The sequence below is a fragment of the Lactuca saligna genome, chromosome 7, assembly GCF_052625555.1.
Source record: "Lactuca saligna cultivar CGN05327 chromosome 7, ASM5262555v1, whole genome shotgun sequence".
Taxonomy (NCBI): Eukaryota; Viridiplantae; Streptophyta; class Magnoliopsida; order Asterales; family Asteraceae; genus Lactuca; species Lactuca saligna.
Window position 1 is genome coordinate 141,785,351 of NC_136423.1, and position 17,994 is coordinate 141,803,344.

General features: G+C 32.9%; 1 protein-coding gene across 1 annotated transcript; it reads right to left on the reverse strand.

Annotated features, from left to right (window-relative positions):
• Positions 1 to 1,434: 1,434 nt before the first annotated feature.
• Positions 1,435 to 7,263, reverse strand: CER9 (RING/U-box superfamily protein). The gene is made up of 9 exons (XM_078962717.1): positions 6,817 to 7,263; positions 5,746 to 6,426; positions 4,861 to 5,601; positions 4,559 to 4,770; positions 4,172 to 4,471; positions 3,337 to 3,497; positions 2,524 to 2,687; positions 2,292 to 2,438; positions 1,435 to 2,205 (listed from the first exon to the last, which is right to left on the reverse strand). The coding sequence occupies exons 1-9, from the start codon at positions 7,102 to 7,104 to the stop codon at positions 1,657 to 1,659; spliced, it is 3,243 nt and encodes a 1,080-aa protein (XP_078818843.1). The 5' UTR covers positions 7,105 to 7,263; the 3' UTR covers positions 1,435 to 1,656.
• Positions 7,264 to 17,994: the final 10,731 nt, after the last annotated feature.

Sequence of the window (17,994 nt, forward strand, 5' to 3'; positions counted from 1 at the left end):
ACTATGGGTGAAAATTTTAAGTAGGTTGCCATAATAGGTTAAAAATTAAGTCATTGTATATATTGGTAATAAGTAAAATATGTTTCTAGTCCCTATAAGTGTGTGGATGTATGACTAGCTACATCTAGCATCTCTATAATATTTTATTTTTGAGAATTAATTGATTTTTTAAAAAGATCACATACGAGGGCATATTTTGACATGGATGCCTTTGAAGATGGACTATATGGAATTTTTGAAAGAGAAGGTGACAAAGGTCATGGAGGTGTTCATGAATGCTCTGGTGGTTCCACCAATCAACTGGTGGGTCTATCGTTGAATGATAGTTTGTTTCTTAAAAAGTGATGGTGTGTTAATAGGACTGTAAACGAGTCGAATGAACACGAACAATGATTTGTTCATGTTCGTTGGTTTAAGTTAGCCGAACAAATAAATGAATACAAACGAATAAATGAACGAATTTTCTTGTACATGTTCATTCGTTTAAAAATTTACATTGTTCTTGTTTGTTCGTTTATGTTCATGAACATGTTAAACGAACGTAAATAAATAAACATAACTAACATATATTAACACAAACGAACATATAATATAGTAATGTAAACAAAACACAATTGAACATATATAAACATAAAAAAAACTTAAATGAACGAACATAAACAAACACAAACGAACAATGTAAATGAATGTTCACGAACATAAACAAACATAAACGAACAATGAAAATGAATGTTCACGAACATAATTGAACGAACAAGACCATTATTCGTATTCGTTCGTTTAACTAAACGAACGAGAATTTATGTTCATGTTTGTTCATTTATTAAATAAACGAACTTATTGCCGAAAGGTTTACGAATAGTTCACCGAATGTTCAGTTTGCTTATAGCTTTATGTACTACCGTTTATTGTTGTGTAGAGTTTTGTTAGCAAGTAAAAGATTGGTTTATGTTTGACTTGGGATTTTTGGGTATGGTGATTATAATTTATGTTTGTATTTTCTTTAGATTTTTTTCCTAAAACCCACAAACCCAATTATAACGATCTGTTTCTGAATCTGACCCATGAACACGCAAACCCATATAATAAAACTAACCATATGAACACGCAAACCCATATAATGAAACTAGTTAGTGGTTACACATGTTAACATATTTATGGCTAATCAAGGTTAAACTTGTGCAAGACAAAACAAATATTTATGAATCATGTTCACGTTAAACTTTTATAACCCATCAACCCAAAGACGACACAATTGTCACCCCTATTCTTTGTCGCCTTTAGTAAACTCGAACAAAGTATGATTTCTCTCATTATACAAACTCTCGACCTGTGTTAAAATCCAATCCTTCACGAGCGTGTATATTATTAGTTTCATTCCCTTGTGTTGTGTTTTCCCTCTATTTGGGGTCCAATGAAAGACGACAAAATATAGAAAAGACCAAAATAATGCTTCATTCCATAAGTTAATAAAACCTAAACCAATAACAACAGTTTTTATAGAAAAAAAAAACAAAAACGACCATACCTTGAGGTTTACTCAAATTTAACCATAAATCAAAAACCTTATTACTTACAACACCAACTCCTTTAGTTTTAATCTACCTTTTTACATTTTAACCACAGCCTTCAGACCAATTTAAAACCCAGTCATATTCACATTACATTCTCAACAGCCACATGGCGTCTATGCCTCAAACCCACCTCATCATTTCTCACCAACACATTCAAACTCTCATCATCATCACCATCACTGTCATCATCATCATCATCATCATCATCATCATCATCATGATCATCATCAACATCAACATCATCAACACTACTCTTACTATGATCTTCCCCAAAATTATGAAGCCTTCTCCCAATCAAATACCTATCGTCTCTTATCGAATTATGCAAATTGCTAAACCACACATGAAACCTCTTCCCACAGAAACACACCAAACTGAACCCAAGGCACCCCACCCATGCGAACCTATACACAGCCGAGTTCACCACTAACGGGTAGCCAAATACCGGAAATACCCCTCGGGCTAACACATAAGGGACACATAAAGCTGTGAGAAGTTTCATCATGATGGGGATTACTATCTCTTTTAGCACCCAAAACGCTTCAAGCCTTGAGAAACCATCTTCTCTTACCCTTTCGAATTTCACTCTCCATCTCTCATCCATAAGTGGCATCATGTGATCCAGCATTACCTGTTCGAGAAATAGTAAATATAATTTGATTTTTTTATTTTGTTTATAATTATAATAATTAAGAAAGTAGAATGATATAGACTTACAAGGCGAGTCCAGATCTTGAGGAAAATAAGGCCAAGAGCCCAATCTTGATATAGTAAAAACACAGGGCTTTCATCAACAGGTACTCTCATGGGAACAATTACCAAAAGTTCAAACAGGAGTCCGATTAACACTGGGATTACAAAAATCTGTGAATAAAAAAAAAAAAGAATTGGGATTAAATGTTGTTATTAGATGTGGTGAGGTGAAGTGAAGAAAAATATGATGTTATACCCAAATTGACAAAAGTACAGAGCTCTTCACGACAATGGAACACCATTTCCAGATTTGCCCTAGTAGAACTGTGGTTCTCCTTGTTCTGATTTGATCAATGGAATACCTAATTCCAGCCAATGCTGTCCAGATCACGTAACTTCCAATAATGAAGGCATATATGTCTGGAATGAAGTGTAACCAATGTAGAATCAGTTTTTGTTTTTATTTATTTTAACATATTATATAGTGAGGGTATTATGGTCTTTTTAACAAAAAAAATGATATTGACTTGCTTCTAACTGATCCCTAGAAGTGATGAAAACTGAGGGAATTGGATTCCATCTGTTTGGTGATCGCATACACTATGGAATTGAATCTCAAATTGCATTTCTGTAGGATGAACCAAACATGGAATCAAATTCCTTACCTATGGATTCCATCAAACATGGAATTCAAAGGAATTGAATTCCGCCAATTCGGCAACTGGAATTGAATCCCGAATTCCAATTATGTCGGATGAACCAAAACACGTCCTAAAGTCTTGAATCAAATTCCTTACCATTGGAATCCAAACATGGAATTTAAAGGAATATGAAGAAATTGAGTTCCAGCCATTTGGGACTGGAATGGAATCTTCAAATCCAATTCCAATTCCATCAGATGAACCAAACACATCCTAAAGTCTTGAATAAAATTCATTAATCCTTACCAATGGAATCCATCAAACATGGAATTTGAAGGAATTGAATTTCGCTAATTTGGGACTGGAATGGAATCTCGAATTCCAATTCCGTCAAACATAAACCTGGCCTAAATAAAAAAAATCCTTACCGTTACATTTGATGCCGTGTGCAATAGGAAGAAGGGGAACTGCATTAAACAAGACTCGGCCAAGGGAAACAGGCACCACAATCAAAGCAGAATTCACAATCAACAATGTCATCCAAGCCACCAATAAAAGCAACACAATACAGAACACAAACGTATACCTCCTAAAAAAATATCATTATATACACAAATTAAACATATGTAACTTCACATCATTCATTCATGGAATGAAATAAATAATTATCTGTTTGTTTTGTTTTGTCTGATGGAATGGAATGGACCATTCACATGGAAATCCGTTCCAAATCAAACATGACCATGGAATGGAATGACCTATTCCATACCCTAATGTTTGGTATGCAATAATCAAAGAGGGAATGGAATGGAATATCACAGCGGAATGAAAAATCATGTCGGAATGTAATGGAAAGATATATTATAGTTATCAATTAGTTTTATTTAAATAATTAACAATAACAACATTGCTTTTCATAAAAATTCAGAACTTCAATTAAATCGCTTTTTGTTATTTTTGAATTAGAATTCTATTTTAAGATTTCATTGTTTTTCATTTTACTTGATCTTTCATATTTGGTTTATATTTCTTTTTACCAATTGAAATACATATAGCTTTATTTGATTAAAGAAAAATTTTATGGAATAATATTTTTTTCTCTATACTTATCAATTTAATTTTCCAATTGTACATAACAACCATGATCCATTCCATTACCTTGCGTATTCCATTACTTTTTTCATTCCGTTCCTTTCTGATTCCATTCCATCCAACCAACCAGACAACATGATTAAAAAAAAAAAAAAAAAAAAAAAAACTTACTCTGAATCAGATTGTTCATCACCATCATCTTCTTCCACAACCCGGTTGACATCTTGAGGGTGCAATCCAACTATGGCTCGATTTTCAGCATATACTAAATCATTCCCATTTTGCCCCTCAGTGCCCTCAGGTTCAGGCAACAAGTAATCTGTTAACCCAAGTGCCCAACCAACCGCAGTAAACCAATAATGCAAAATTGATTTGATTGTAGCACGCAACTTGAAATGCTCAACAGCAAATGGAATACAAATTTGGAAAAGAAGCATGTCAGCAGGGATCTCAGTGAATGGATCAGATACCCTACAAATATGGAACAGGAATCTGTAAACAAAAGTACAAGATGGAATGGAATTGGCAATTCCATAGAAGATAACAAAGCAATCTTACGATATATCAAGAGGAAAGATGGAAGGAGCCATTCGCATAGCAAGTTTGACTGGTAGAAAAACCAACATTACAATTAAGCTCCCGTAAACAGCAATTGACAATAATACCCTTCGAGCATGTTTGTGGACAGGATCATCGATTAAATCCCTGAAGGGGTTGTAGTTAGGATCAGCTGGATCTCGCAAGAAATAAAGAACCCCATTTCGCAAAACCTGCAAATATATATAGGGGTTTTCTTGTAATTTGCCTTTTAGAAAATGAAAAAGTGAAAGGGTAGTAGAGTATATAGTATATAATTATACCCCTCGAAGAAGGCTGACAAATATGGATATTTGTAACATGTAGACAATCCCCACAACCCAATGAATCAATGAACTTGCAAGTGGTGAAACCGAAAAGAAGTCAACTCTTTGACTAATTGACTTTCCAAACATTCTTATGGTACAAATATCCAACCACCATCCACACATTAGAGGGAAAACTCCAAGTTCAATGACTAAAAGGAATGCGACTTTTATCATTGTCATTAAATGTCTCATTGCAGCTAAGAACTGTCTAAAAAGTGAAGGGATTGTTTCTGCAATTGAAGCAATACCATAGAATCTTCCCATTGTTAAAGGCTCTCCTCTAGTGTACCTTATAAGTGCAATAACTCCAATGTAGAAAATAATTAGGGACAAAATGAACAGATAGCCAACAGCAAGAGTTGTGACATCAGATAATCTTGATCCTCCTGAAACTGCCCCTTTTAGAATAATGGGAGTTGTGACATTGTTTGGAGAGTCTTGAAGTCCAGTGGCATTATTGACATTTAACATCTCTGTGACATGGGTAAGGACATTGTGATCGGATGTTAGATTTGTGACTGCAGTTAGTGCGTTTTTTAATGTGATATTGGCTAGGGAAAGTGCTTGTTCTGTGAGGGGAACAACGGTTGATAACATTGGAGTAGTGGCAGATGAAAGAATGTAGAGGATCAATCGGCCTAGGTGAAAGGGGATGAGTATTATGACACCAAGGAATATCATGTTGCTTGCAAGAACCTGTAAGGGTAAAAGAAAGTTAAAAAAGATAAGGTAGTGTTTGGTGTGATGGAATCAGAGAAGGAATGGAATGGAATGGTTCATGCCACTGGAATGAAAAAGGTTGTTTTTTATGGAAAAACTGCAATGGAATAGTATACTTACAGTGAATGCATTTTCCACCAAATGGAAAACAGGCCCCTGCATACCAACAAGCTCATCAAAAGGAACATCTTCAGCACCATCACCATCATCCAAACCATCAAACATCTGTTCAACATGTGCTTCAAGACGAGCTGCTTGCATCTCCCACCTGGCAGCAACATTTTCTGCATTCCTTCTGATAATCTGACCAGCACCAGCAATACCTTGACCTCCACCATCTTCACCATTCCCATCTCCAATAAGGTTTCTGTTAGCTTGTGGAGGTTGTCTCCTAGCAACACGAGCACCATTTCTATCTCCTTCATCCTCATCCTGCCCCCCAAGTTCTCGTAAATGTCGAAAATAGTCCCTCAAAGATGTGGCCCCAAGAAAAATGAATACAATGCTGGCTGAGAGCAGGAATCCATGGAGACAGTCGGTGAGAATGATTGTAGTTGAGATATGATTCAAGAATAGTCTCTGGGCTTCTCCAAAACTTCTTACAAATGACAAGCGCCATATCCAGAAAGTTATAAATGGTATGGTCAAAAGCCATACAGAAAGCACAAAAGTGAGCCGTAGGAAGAACTGTAATACATGACAGGCTTTCATTGCCATTCCAATAACAAATTCCTGAAAAGGAAGCCTTGTTGGGGTATTCTCGGCATACACAGGGGAGAATGAAAAGGGGTGCTTGCAAACCTGCAGCACATGATGACAACAGAAATGAAGAAAAGCCAATAAAGCCACATAATAAAGCAATTGAACTCATTTGCTTCCTCGTTAGTCTACAAGAATGTCAGCTTAACTTCTTCTGTAATAAAATAATTTCTATCTCAATTAAGTTAAATAAATATGTCCACTAAAGATGATGAATACATCCACATTGAACTCATTTACCAACGAAGGGACAATTGTTGCAGTCAATTGATGTAATCTGTCTGCAGTTGTCACAGTTATTTTTATAAAAACGAAGAGGCCCACACAGCATAATCAACCTAAAATCTTAATGCATTTTTAACCAAAAAATTCAGCACGTAGGAAGAGAGTATAAACAATCACTTAATATTAAGGTGAAAGAGGTAAATGAACCTCACACTGGCGAGCGTTGCTGTGATTGAGCCATTGGAGAAGGCAGTCTTGGTGAACAAACTTAATACTCCCGCTACAAGCACAAGGATATCTGAGAGGATTGTCGGCGTCTCCTGAATTCCGACAGATCCGGCAAACATCTTCCTCTTCGTCATCATCATCATCGTACCTGTTGCTCGAGATATTATTGTTATTAACGGGAACAGTCGAAGCAGAAGATTCCGATGAAGAATCAGGTGCGTTTCCGACTCCGTCGTGTGCGGCTAGCACCGCCGGTGCGATCTCCATCAATTGACAATCGGAAGCTAGAGTCTCGACGCGTTTTCTCTCTCTACGTGTGAAGAAGATGAAAAGCCCTTTGTTTTTGTGATGAATATGATGGCGGTGGATGGGATTGTTAACTGGTAGGACTTGAATGATGATGGAATATGGAATAGAGACGGTTAACAGGGCGGAGCTACTAGGCGGGCGGGTGGATTGGTGGTGGGTCGGGGTTCCAAGGTATTTACGGTTTTGGGCACGCGATTTTTGACAATTCTCAGTTGTACCACGTAAAGTCGTTGATCCTGAGAAGGGTATATGTGTCATTTTCCGGTTCTAGAAAGATGTATGCTGTACTAATGATAAAAGGGATAATAAGTTAAAGAGAATATATATTTTTTATTTTTACATACTTATTTATTTATTTTTCTTTTTTTACCGTTCGATTTTACACATTTAATTTCTATGACCAGCTATTTGAGAGAAATCCGAAGAAATGATTTAAAAGGGTAATATGTTTATCATTTAATATACATTTAATCCTTAATATCTTTTTGCACATTTACTCTTCAATTTTTTTTTTTTTCAAAATAAATCTTTGTTGTTTTTGTACACATTCAATGCTTATGACTAATTTTTTTGGGTTTTTCTCACGACATATTATGCTAGACAATCATTAATAAGATGTTTGATGTTTATTCTTAAGGCCATCACGACATCGTTTGTTTGGTTGCTTAGTTCTTATAGTTTGACTTAGTTCTAACGCCCTAACTTCTTCAAAGTATCACAAATTTTAACGATCTTTATCCGTGATTACATTTTGATGCCAAGTTTGATGGTGTATACTAAAGAAAGTGTTAGGAGGATTGTAAGTAGAGAATACTACTTTCAAAGATGTGTGTCGAGTGGATTCAATGTTGGTTGTATAGGTTGGTGGCACTGGCACTATACCAGATGTCTTAGGTATGGCGGGAATTTTGACCGCTGAAATGGATTGTGACTATGACTTTTGTTTCATTTGTTATGTCTAGGTTTAAGTTTGACATTTGAACAATGATGTTTTTTATCGTAACATTCCAGACCGAAATTCTTACCATTACTATGATACAGTATCATATAATATATGTACTTTTGAAAAGGGCTTGTAGCCCAGCGGTATTAGGTGGTGCCCTCCCTCTTTGAGGTCGAGAGTTCAAGTCCCGTCGTGGACATAGGTAAAATAGGTGTTGTTAGCTTAGGAGTAGATTAGATTTGCCGATTAAAAAATCTATACTTTTGAAGCAATGATTTATTAATTATTATTAAAGACACACATTAACCTAAAAAACCCCAATCTTTTAAAACCCAAAAATAAAAAAACGTCAACAAAAGAACCATACTTTAATGCTTTTTTAGAACTAAAACCTTGAACTTTAAAAAAAAATTTATTTATTGATTTTTGATTTATCGATAACCAAGCTAGTCCAACCGATACTCGATTCCTACTTTCTTTGCATTAGTCTTGATACAAAATTGATTATGTTTTTATAAATTTCAATTTTGACTATATATATATATATATATATATATATATATATATATATATATATATATATATATATATATACACTATGAAACTTATTCGGCCGTGATAATCACGACCCTAAAATAGAATTTATCATTTAGCTAGTTTTAAGTGATTCGGAAAAAAAAAAAAAAAAAATCAAAGATTAAATGAGGTGAGTTTATCATATTTAATCTCTTTACAAGTTTACTTAAATGTTTATTTAAGAAACTTCAAAAAGATGCCTTCTATCCATACAACAAGAGTGCACACATTCTACTTTTATGTGTAAAGTTGTTTAAAAATAGCAGATTGATCAACCACTTTGGTCTTCCAATATACATTGGAGTTGGAGAATTTAAGAAAAATCACACAAATCTTTCTATACATTAGCCATAGTTTTAGTCCGATCAATTACTTCTGCAGTTAAACCGACAACATAAAAGCGAACTAAAGTTAAAAAAAGAAAAAAAAAACATTAAAAACGACCAAAAAAACTAAAAGAAAGTACCACACATTATTTTCACTACACCACTAAAAACTTCAATGTTGTATCATAAAGATAATGTTCCAAACGCCATGATCCGATAAAAATGGGGCAACTTAATTTAAGAAGTGAAAATAGGATGTTATATATAATAAAGTGACCAATGAAAGTAGGTTGTTATTCTTGAATTTAACTCAAGAGAAAAAGTACATACGGGAGTGGTCAACATCCAAAAAGAAACATCATTTATCAGTATCGAGGAATCTAGTTTTTTTAGAGTGTACTTTGCTAAATCAAAGGTGAAGGTACTAAATCTGGGAGTGGTCAACAACTCTGAAACTACAACTATATATATACAAAGAAAAGAAGGAAACTAACTAAGAAATAAAATGTTGCAGTAACATGCATAATTAGATCAGAATGTTAAAAAAAAATTAACATCAAAGCGTACGGAAGGCCAATATGTTGTAAGGTGAATTTTTGGATTATGTGTTCAACCAGAAGTTACGTACATTTATGTTGAGTTAGACGATTGGTATTAAATGTAATCAAAATAAAATAAATGCAAGTATATTGGTAGTAAAGGTAAAAACATACAATCATATTGCTATTATGATCACATCATTTATACCGCTAATCAGAATATTCGTCTTTTTAAAAATAAACATATAAAACAAATAAAAATAGAAAATATTTGGTTTAATATAGAAGTTCCTACTATTTCATCTTCCCATCGTTGGTGTACCATAAATGGGCAGGGGAATGATTAAGATAAGTTGAAGTAGTAGATGCTAAGTGAAGGAGGATTGATCCTACTAAGGTATTTGACTGAAAAACTTATTTTAAATTTAATATTTGGTTGGTGGACAAATGTTATAAATAACCTTTAATAATGATAAGAAACAAAAAAACCATTAAACCTACTTCATAAGTGTGAGGATTGATGTGTAGTAAGCATAAATATTGAGTTGTACCTTTGTTATAGTTGATACTAATAGAAAAATCTATTAGTTTGACAAAATTTGAGCAAAAGATCAAGTAATTAAAAAAATAACTTCAATCGGAAAATAGTAAGAAAATAAATTAAACAAAAGTACCATATCTATTATGTAAATGCAAAAAATTTAAAACTATAACAAACATAAAAAGAAAAAAAGAAACCAAAAACAACCCAATTTCAAATATTATAAACAAAAAATTCAAAATTTTGAGTTGGAAATATGGGTTGAGTTTCACATATCCAGGCCCAGCCCAATAGTGTAGGCAAGTTGGACGATGGCCCTGGCCTCATTATGATTTGAGGCCCCAAAATTAAGTCTATTTTATACTATATATATATAGTTTTTGTTAAAGAAATTACAAAACATTAAGTGGCTGGTTGGTTAGAGGTTTTGTAAGTAGTTGCGTTTTATTTTAATGACAAACGTAAGTTCGACTCTTGTTATATAATGGTTTTGCTTTTTTACATCAAATAGACTATTAAAAACTTTATTTGAATCATTTCTAGTACTTTATTGAATAGGAATTCAAATTACAAAAAGGTCACTATATTGTTTTTGTTATTCATAAATCATCCAAATTATAAAAATTATCATTTACAATTTTTTGTTTTTTACCACATCATCAAAACATTTATTTTATTTGACATTTTCGTGTTTTTATGCTCAATTACCATGTATAATTTTTTTTTTCTGTTTAGTTATGAGAATTTCACCTTCTTTTGATATATAATAACTAATCTTTGTAGATTTGTTAACAAAAATCATATTAATCTACCAGGTAGACACGATATTTTTAAGTTTAATTTTTATTTTACAATTTTCACCAACATATGATTTTTTTTTATTTTTTTACAAACAAACATTTTTTTATATATTCCAAACACTAACCCGACGACGGTTTTTCAAAATGGTTTAGTTGTTCGATTGTTTGGTTTTTTTATTTTGTTTTGTCATTGGGTTAACTGACATCTTTTAAACACGTCTTTTAAATACCCTCTATTTTTTCGTTGTATTATCATTTGCAATTACTAAATTATAAAAGATCTTATTTTTTGTTTTTGCCATGGGCTCATTTGAGCAATTTCATGTTTTCAAGCTAGCTGGTCTTCGCCACAATTGTGTTGTTTACATCATGTTTCTATGTGTTGGTTAACTCCTTGGATGCCTTCAATGCTTTATCAATGGTTTCGTATCCGAAATATGCATTATTAGTGATATTGTGATTTAAAAATATCAAATTTATATCATTATATTATATTAAATATTTTTCAACAAATATGCATGATAATTTTTGCAAATTTGGAATTGTTTTCAATATATTCAACAGGACAAAATCTGCAAAGATTAGACCCATATAATGAAATTATTAAAAACAAAAATGAAGTCAATATAAAAAGAAGGGGTTGGTTGAAAAGACACCCTATTTTACCATTTAGACAACCCTAATTAATTTTTAAAATACTTTTATTGGTTGAAATTGTATTGTTTTCCATCGAGGTTGCAAGAAACCAATAGATAATATCCGACAATTTGGACTGTTATTTTGGAAGTAATCTTGCTCAATTCCAAATCATATGACCACTGCAAGTTGAATCCGCCATCACTGAAATCCGCACCTGGTGCAAACATTACCACATGGACTACACCAGAAAATAAACAATTTTATTTTAGGTTATTGGAGATTCCAAATGTCAACCAACAAAAAAAAATATCGTTAACTAATACACAAGGAAGAAGGGGTGGGGGTGATAAGATTGATCAGACTAAGAAGGAGAAGTTGAATGAAAGATGCAAATGGAGGTTACTGCATCTTAGCTTGGTCCGTAGGAAATCAAATAATATTTCAAATTTTAAATAACCAGGGTTTAATCCTCCTAAGAGAATGATCAAACCCTAAAACGAAAACCTACCATATTCGTCTTTAGGTTTCGATTTGCAGGTATTGTCATCTCCGGACTCCATCAATGTTGCCTATTCTTTTCTCTATAATATTAGTTGTTTTTGTTTTTGTGAGGAAAACAAGAAAACTAAAAGCGCTGGTCTCAAAGTCGAATTGTTCTTCATCCCCATTATCACCATTTTTTGCTTTGCGTTAATGGAAGCATCAAATTAAATGATTGTTCTATATATTTTGATTTGGTTTCACGAAATTTGGTCATTGATTTTTCTTAGTATGCTTCTAAATTAACAAGAAATTGATGAGAAACTAATCATCACTGATTTTTTATGTTGCTTATTTGGAAATTAGTATCAAAAAAATCTCACACAAGTCTTTATACTCTCAAACTTCAGGTTTTATTTTTATTCTTAGGGTTTTCTCTCTGAAACGGAAAACCACACTATATCCCTTTCATTTTCTACAATTTCATCTTCAATTTCAATGTTACAAAAAAATTCCTCATGTAACACATAGGAAAATTACATATAAAAAGTAATTATATAGTCAAACAGCCACTACATACATATATATTAAAGGAATATCTGAAAAAAAGGGAAATAATTAATAGTTTATTAAAAATATTATTTTCAAATTAAAAAGATAATCTAAAACTAAAAGTATAACAATGAGAGCAGTCAACCAAGATCTAACCAAGACAAATAACATTGATTAAAAGGAAATGAAATTCAACTATACTTCTATAAAAGTATGTCCACATTGAAGACCAACTATGCAGGCCATGGAAGATGTGAAGGAACTAAACGTACATGATTCCAACTGGCTGATCAGACGTACAAGATTAGATAAAATTTACGATGTGTCAGAATTAAGAAGTTTAAATAACTGATATTTTTAGTAATTTACAAGAACAACCAATGTGTATTGAAATTCATGAGCAAAATTTTTACATACCATCTTGACCATTAAGCTTATGAGGTTTGAATGTATTGTTGCTGCTACCAGTGATGCATAAACAGTGAGGTGTATGTGTAAAAAAAAACATAGTCATTTTTAAATCATTGCTTCCTTATAGAGTTTGGTTACTGATGTAATTTATCTTGGTTGGAAACTTGATTTTTTTATAATTTACTTTATTATGCTTTTTAGGTTCAACAATTGCGGTTATCGTTTCATGAGGGTGTATAAAGTTAAAGAAACGAATTCGGATTCATTCTTTAATTAGTTATTGTCATTACTTGTAGATAAAAATATTATTATTATTACTATATTCACATTAATTTGTGATAAATTATGGACAAGAAATGAAAAATGAAACTTGCAATTTTAGGGATGTATTCTTGTTGATATCAATTAAAACCAAGGAGGTGGTTGTAGTTAATTAATTGACAAAACTGCAATATTGGTCCCTGTGGTATTCAAAAAACTTTGGATAGGGTCCAAAAAATTTTTCACTTGCCTAGAAGGTCCAAAATCAAGGTTTTTCTGTGTTTTTGGTCCAAAAAAACTTAAAATGACGATTATACCCTTTTACTTTCTTTTTTATTTTTTTTAAATTTTCAAATACTATTTTAATTTACAAATAAATAGAAAAATGAAATATTTTTCTCTCTCTCTCTCTATCTCTCTTTCTATATATATATATATATATATATATATATATATATATATATATATATATATATATATATATATATATATATATATATATATCGTTTCTACACCATTGACGACAAAAAGGAGGAACCGACAACCCTCCTCTGCCCTTCCTTCCTGTCAATCGGAAATTACCAAACACCCATGAGGATCGTCGCTTCCCTCGATTGATACTTCAGTGTTTCTGTCCCCTTACACCTCGTGTTTTGCCAATGAAATGGAAGGAGAACAACCAAGGAGGCCACCGGAGCAGCTCCCTTGCTGTAACAGTCACCCACCAGCGTAAGCCACCTTCGTTTTCTTCTTTGATTTTGGCGATGGAGCAAACCTCCATCGAACCATCCCTATTCTGCTTTCCCTCTTTTTCTTTCTCCCTTCGATCCAGTCGGTTCCCTTTCCCCCCTCGATTTAGGGTTGCCGACGACGAGCGAAGAGCCTAGGGGAGTTCGTCGAAGATCGACTCCTTCTCGCGATCTGTTTGATCAACAGATCACCACTTTGATTGCTTCTATTTGTGTTCCTTCTTACTTCTGCCAATCAATGAAGATGAAGAGTAAACCTATAAAGGGTCGTCGGTCTTAACAGACCCCTTGCCCCTCCTTGCGATTTCCCATATGCACCTCAGCTCCCGTCAATTTGCCTTTCGTTCGTCTGTTCTTTGTCCAATATGATGGAGATTATAATTATTCAAGTTCAAAGTGGGTTTGGCTTTTTGGGGAAGATGAAGTTATAAGAATACGTATTGTAAAAGTCTCAAAGCAATGAGGAGAGAGAGATAATTATTTCCTTTTCTATTTATTTTTAAATTAAAATAGTATTTGAAAAATAAAAAATATATATAAAAAAGAAAGTAAAGGGTATAATCGTCATTTTAAGTTTTTTTGGACCAAAAACACAGAAAAACCTTGATTTTGGACCTTCTATGCAAGTAAGAAACTTTTTAGACCACATCCAAAGTTTTTTGAATACTACAAGGACCAATCTTGCAGTTTTGTCTAATTAATTAGTACGTACTTGTCTGTTTGATTTCATACTTACATGCTTCATGAATTATGATTTAGTTTTGACAAAACTTCAAAAATGGTCCATGTGGTTTCCGAAAATATCAAGTTTAGTCCCTAAGTTCAAAAAACCTCACAGATGGTCCCTGTGGTTTCAAAACTTTTAACAAATGGTCCTTCCGCCTAACTCTGTCAGCTTTCTATCGTTAAGTGAGGGGCATTTTCATCATTTCAATACACAGGGACCATTTATGAGGTTTTCTCTATTTAAAAAAAAGAAAAAATATAATTATTTAATTAAAGGGTCTCTCTCTCTCTCTCTCTCTCTCTCTTACGTTCTTATGCTCCCTAGTCCTTTATCCTCCCACTCCTTACGTTATGAGTTTATTGAAGTCACAATAATCACTATTTCCTCTGATTTCATCTTTTTATTCCTTATTTTTGAGTTCAAAGGAAAAGCCCTAAATCTACAATTGGTGTTCTTCACTTAGCAATCCAACAGTACCATGAAATAGACCTTTGTACCAATGGTCGATGTCGAACATAGCATTGTTTACCTAGACCTCCTAGAGTTGTTGTTTGTGACCACTGATATTGGTGGTTAAGTTCACTATGAATGTCTCTGTGACAAAATCATCGGTGGTGTTGGAACTGTCATCATACCAGTAAAAATAAAGGCATGATTGAGATTGCAGAGTTTCTTCTCAAAAGACTTTCATGGCTTGTTTCATTGGCTTCAATATCTTCAAACCCTAAGCTTGCTAGCTTGTATCTGTAGGCTTGAAGTTGATAATGCTTCACTGGATTCCTCTGCATGACACATCTTTTCTTCTGCTAGTCTTTTGTAATGCTCGGACTCCATTTTTACAGAAGCTTTTTCTCCTTGAAGATGAAGAATCATTGCTAATGCTTCACTAGCCGCTGAAGAAGAGGCTTCTCTTTCTACATCTCATTCATTGTAAAGTTTTTGAAGTAGTTGTTGTTGAGCACGAAGAGTTTCTTTTAAAGATTTGCTAGTTTCTTTTATTACCATTATTGAATTCGTGTTGTTTTCTGTCATTTTAAGATTGATATTCACTATCCCATAACATCAAGCCTCTAATATATACCAAAGATTCTGCAAAATAAGCATGAAAGGTTTTGTCATGATAATGGTGCTCTGTGCATCGAGGGAAGAGAGAAGAAGATGATAGTGGTGGTCAATGTTGTGGAGAAAGAGAGAGAGAGAGAGAGAGAGAGAGAGAGAGAGAGAGAGTGGGGCCCTTTAATTCAATAATTATATTTTTTTTCTTTTCTTTTTAAATAGAGAAAACCTCATAAATGGTCCTTGTGTATTGAAATGACGAAAATGCCCCTCACTTAACGGTAGAAAGCTGACGGAGTTAAGCGGAAGGACCATTTGTTAAAAGTTTTGAAACCACGGGGACCATCTGTGAGGTTTTTTGAACTTAGGGACTAAACTTGATATTTTCGGAAACCACAGGGACCATTTTTGAAGTTTTGTATTTAGTTTTTTTATGCTTTTGTTAATTGTTTTGATACTTAAAGTTGCCCTGGTTTTTATTTATTTATTTATTTTTTTTTTGTGCTTAATTTTTTCTTTGTTTTATAATGTACTAACCTCCATAATAAATTTCTTGCGTTTTAACATTTTTGATGATCAAACTATAAAAGAAAAGTACATTGGTATTTTGTGTGTTTAACCTTTTTAATGACAAAACATAATGTTATCACTCACATAATGTTTTAAAATGGTCTTAAAGTGTAAAATTGCTCTGACAAATTACTTATGTAATGGCAGTGGACTATCGATGTTATTTTTGGGCAAATGTATTGTTAAGACAGTTATTAAATCTGAAAGTATAATTTTATAGACAATTTCTATCTTTATAAATTAATTTTATTTCTTCTTACAAATCCTTAATTAGTTATTACGATTTGAAATATCCAATAGTGTTTTTCTTTTTAACCCGTGGAAACCACGGGTTGTAACCTAGTGTGTATATATATATATATATATATATATATATATATATATATATATAATGCATAGATAATTGTGGGCAAATATAAATTTTAAGACTAAAGTTTTAAAAACAAGGGGATGAAATTTCCATCATTGGATCAAATTTTAATGGTATAGATTAGATATGATGGTGGTAATCCAAATGAATAAGTTTAAACCAATCACAAATAAGTAAACCCATATAATTTGTCTTATATATACTATCACTCTATTAAGCTTTCCTTAAAAAACCTAAAATCTCCGAACTCCACCTCATAATGTTCAACCACTAACTCCGGCGCCGACATAAGCCACGGACTCCGACACCTGCATAGCAACAACTGCCCTCACAGCCATCAGTTGCTACCACTGTCGCCACTATTAACGGCTACTACATATCCCAACCAGCACACAACAAGAATGTCATTTGATCATCTTTGCCAAAAAAAATACTACCACCAACACCTCTATAGCGTTCTTGTGACACTCATAGCTACACCTTTACCATGCAGCCTCTCCATCAACACCACCTCTCATAACAAGTGTCACTGGATCTGATTCATATCCTTGTACACTTGTTTAGATCGGAGTTTGTAGTTAATGGAGTGTAATTTTTTAGATCTGTTTTTGTTGTTCAACCTTTTGTAAAGATCTCTTTTAGTGGTGTTAATATTTTGGGAACTTTAAATAAAGTGTTAAATATATATACTTTTGATTTTATTTGTGGTGTTTATATCGGTCTTGTCCAACAACTGCGTGCAAGAAAAAAAAAATATGCAAGTAGATTCTTTATGGGATATCTAAGTTTGATTTATATTTTTTTAGTGTAAAAAAGCAATATTTTTATATATTCAAACTCCAGTAAATATTAATATTTTCAAACACAAATAAATCCAATTGTAAAAAAAAAAAAAAAAAAAAAAAAGCCAATGACGTTGAGTTTAGTTTAATTTTTTGATGAAAGTATGTCTATCACTCTTCAAATTACGAAAAATACCAAAGGGCTTGTAGCCCAGCGGTATCCGGTGTTGCCCTCCCTACTTGAGGTTGAGGGTTCAAGTCCCATCGTAGACATAGGTGGATTTAAGGTGTAGTTTAGGAGTATGTTAGATTTGCCGTTTCAAAAAAAAAAAAAAAAAAATCAAATTACGAAAAATGATAGGTTTGTAAGAAAAGCTACAATTCATAAAAATTCAATTGGTATAATTTTAACTTTTGTAGCTTTAACTTTTATAAAAATGACTTCCCAGTTCCCAATCTTCCATTTATGTTCTCTAGGCAATAATAAATTTTCTTTCTCGGTACTATTATTTAAAAGAAAAAAGAA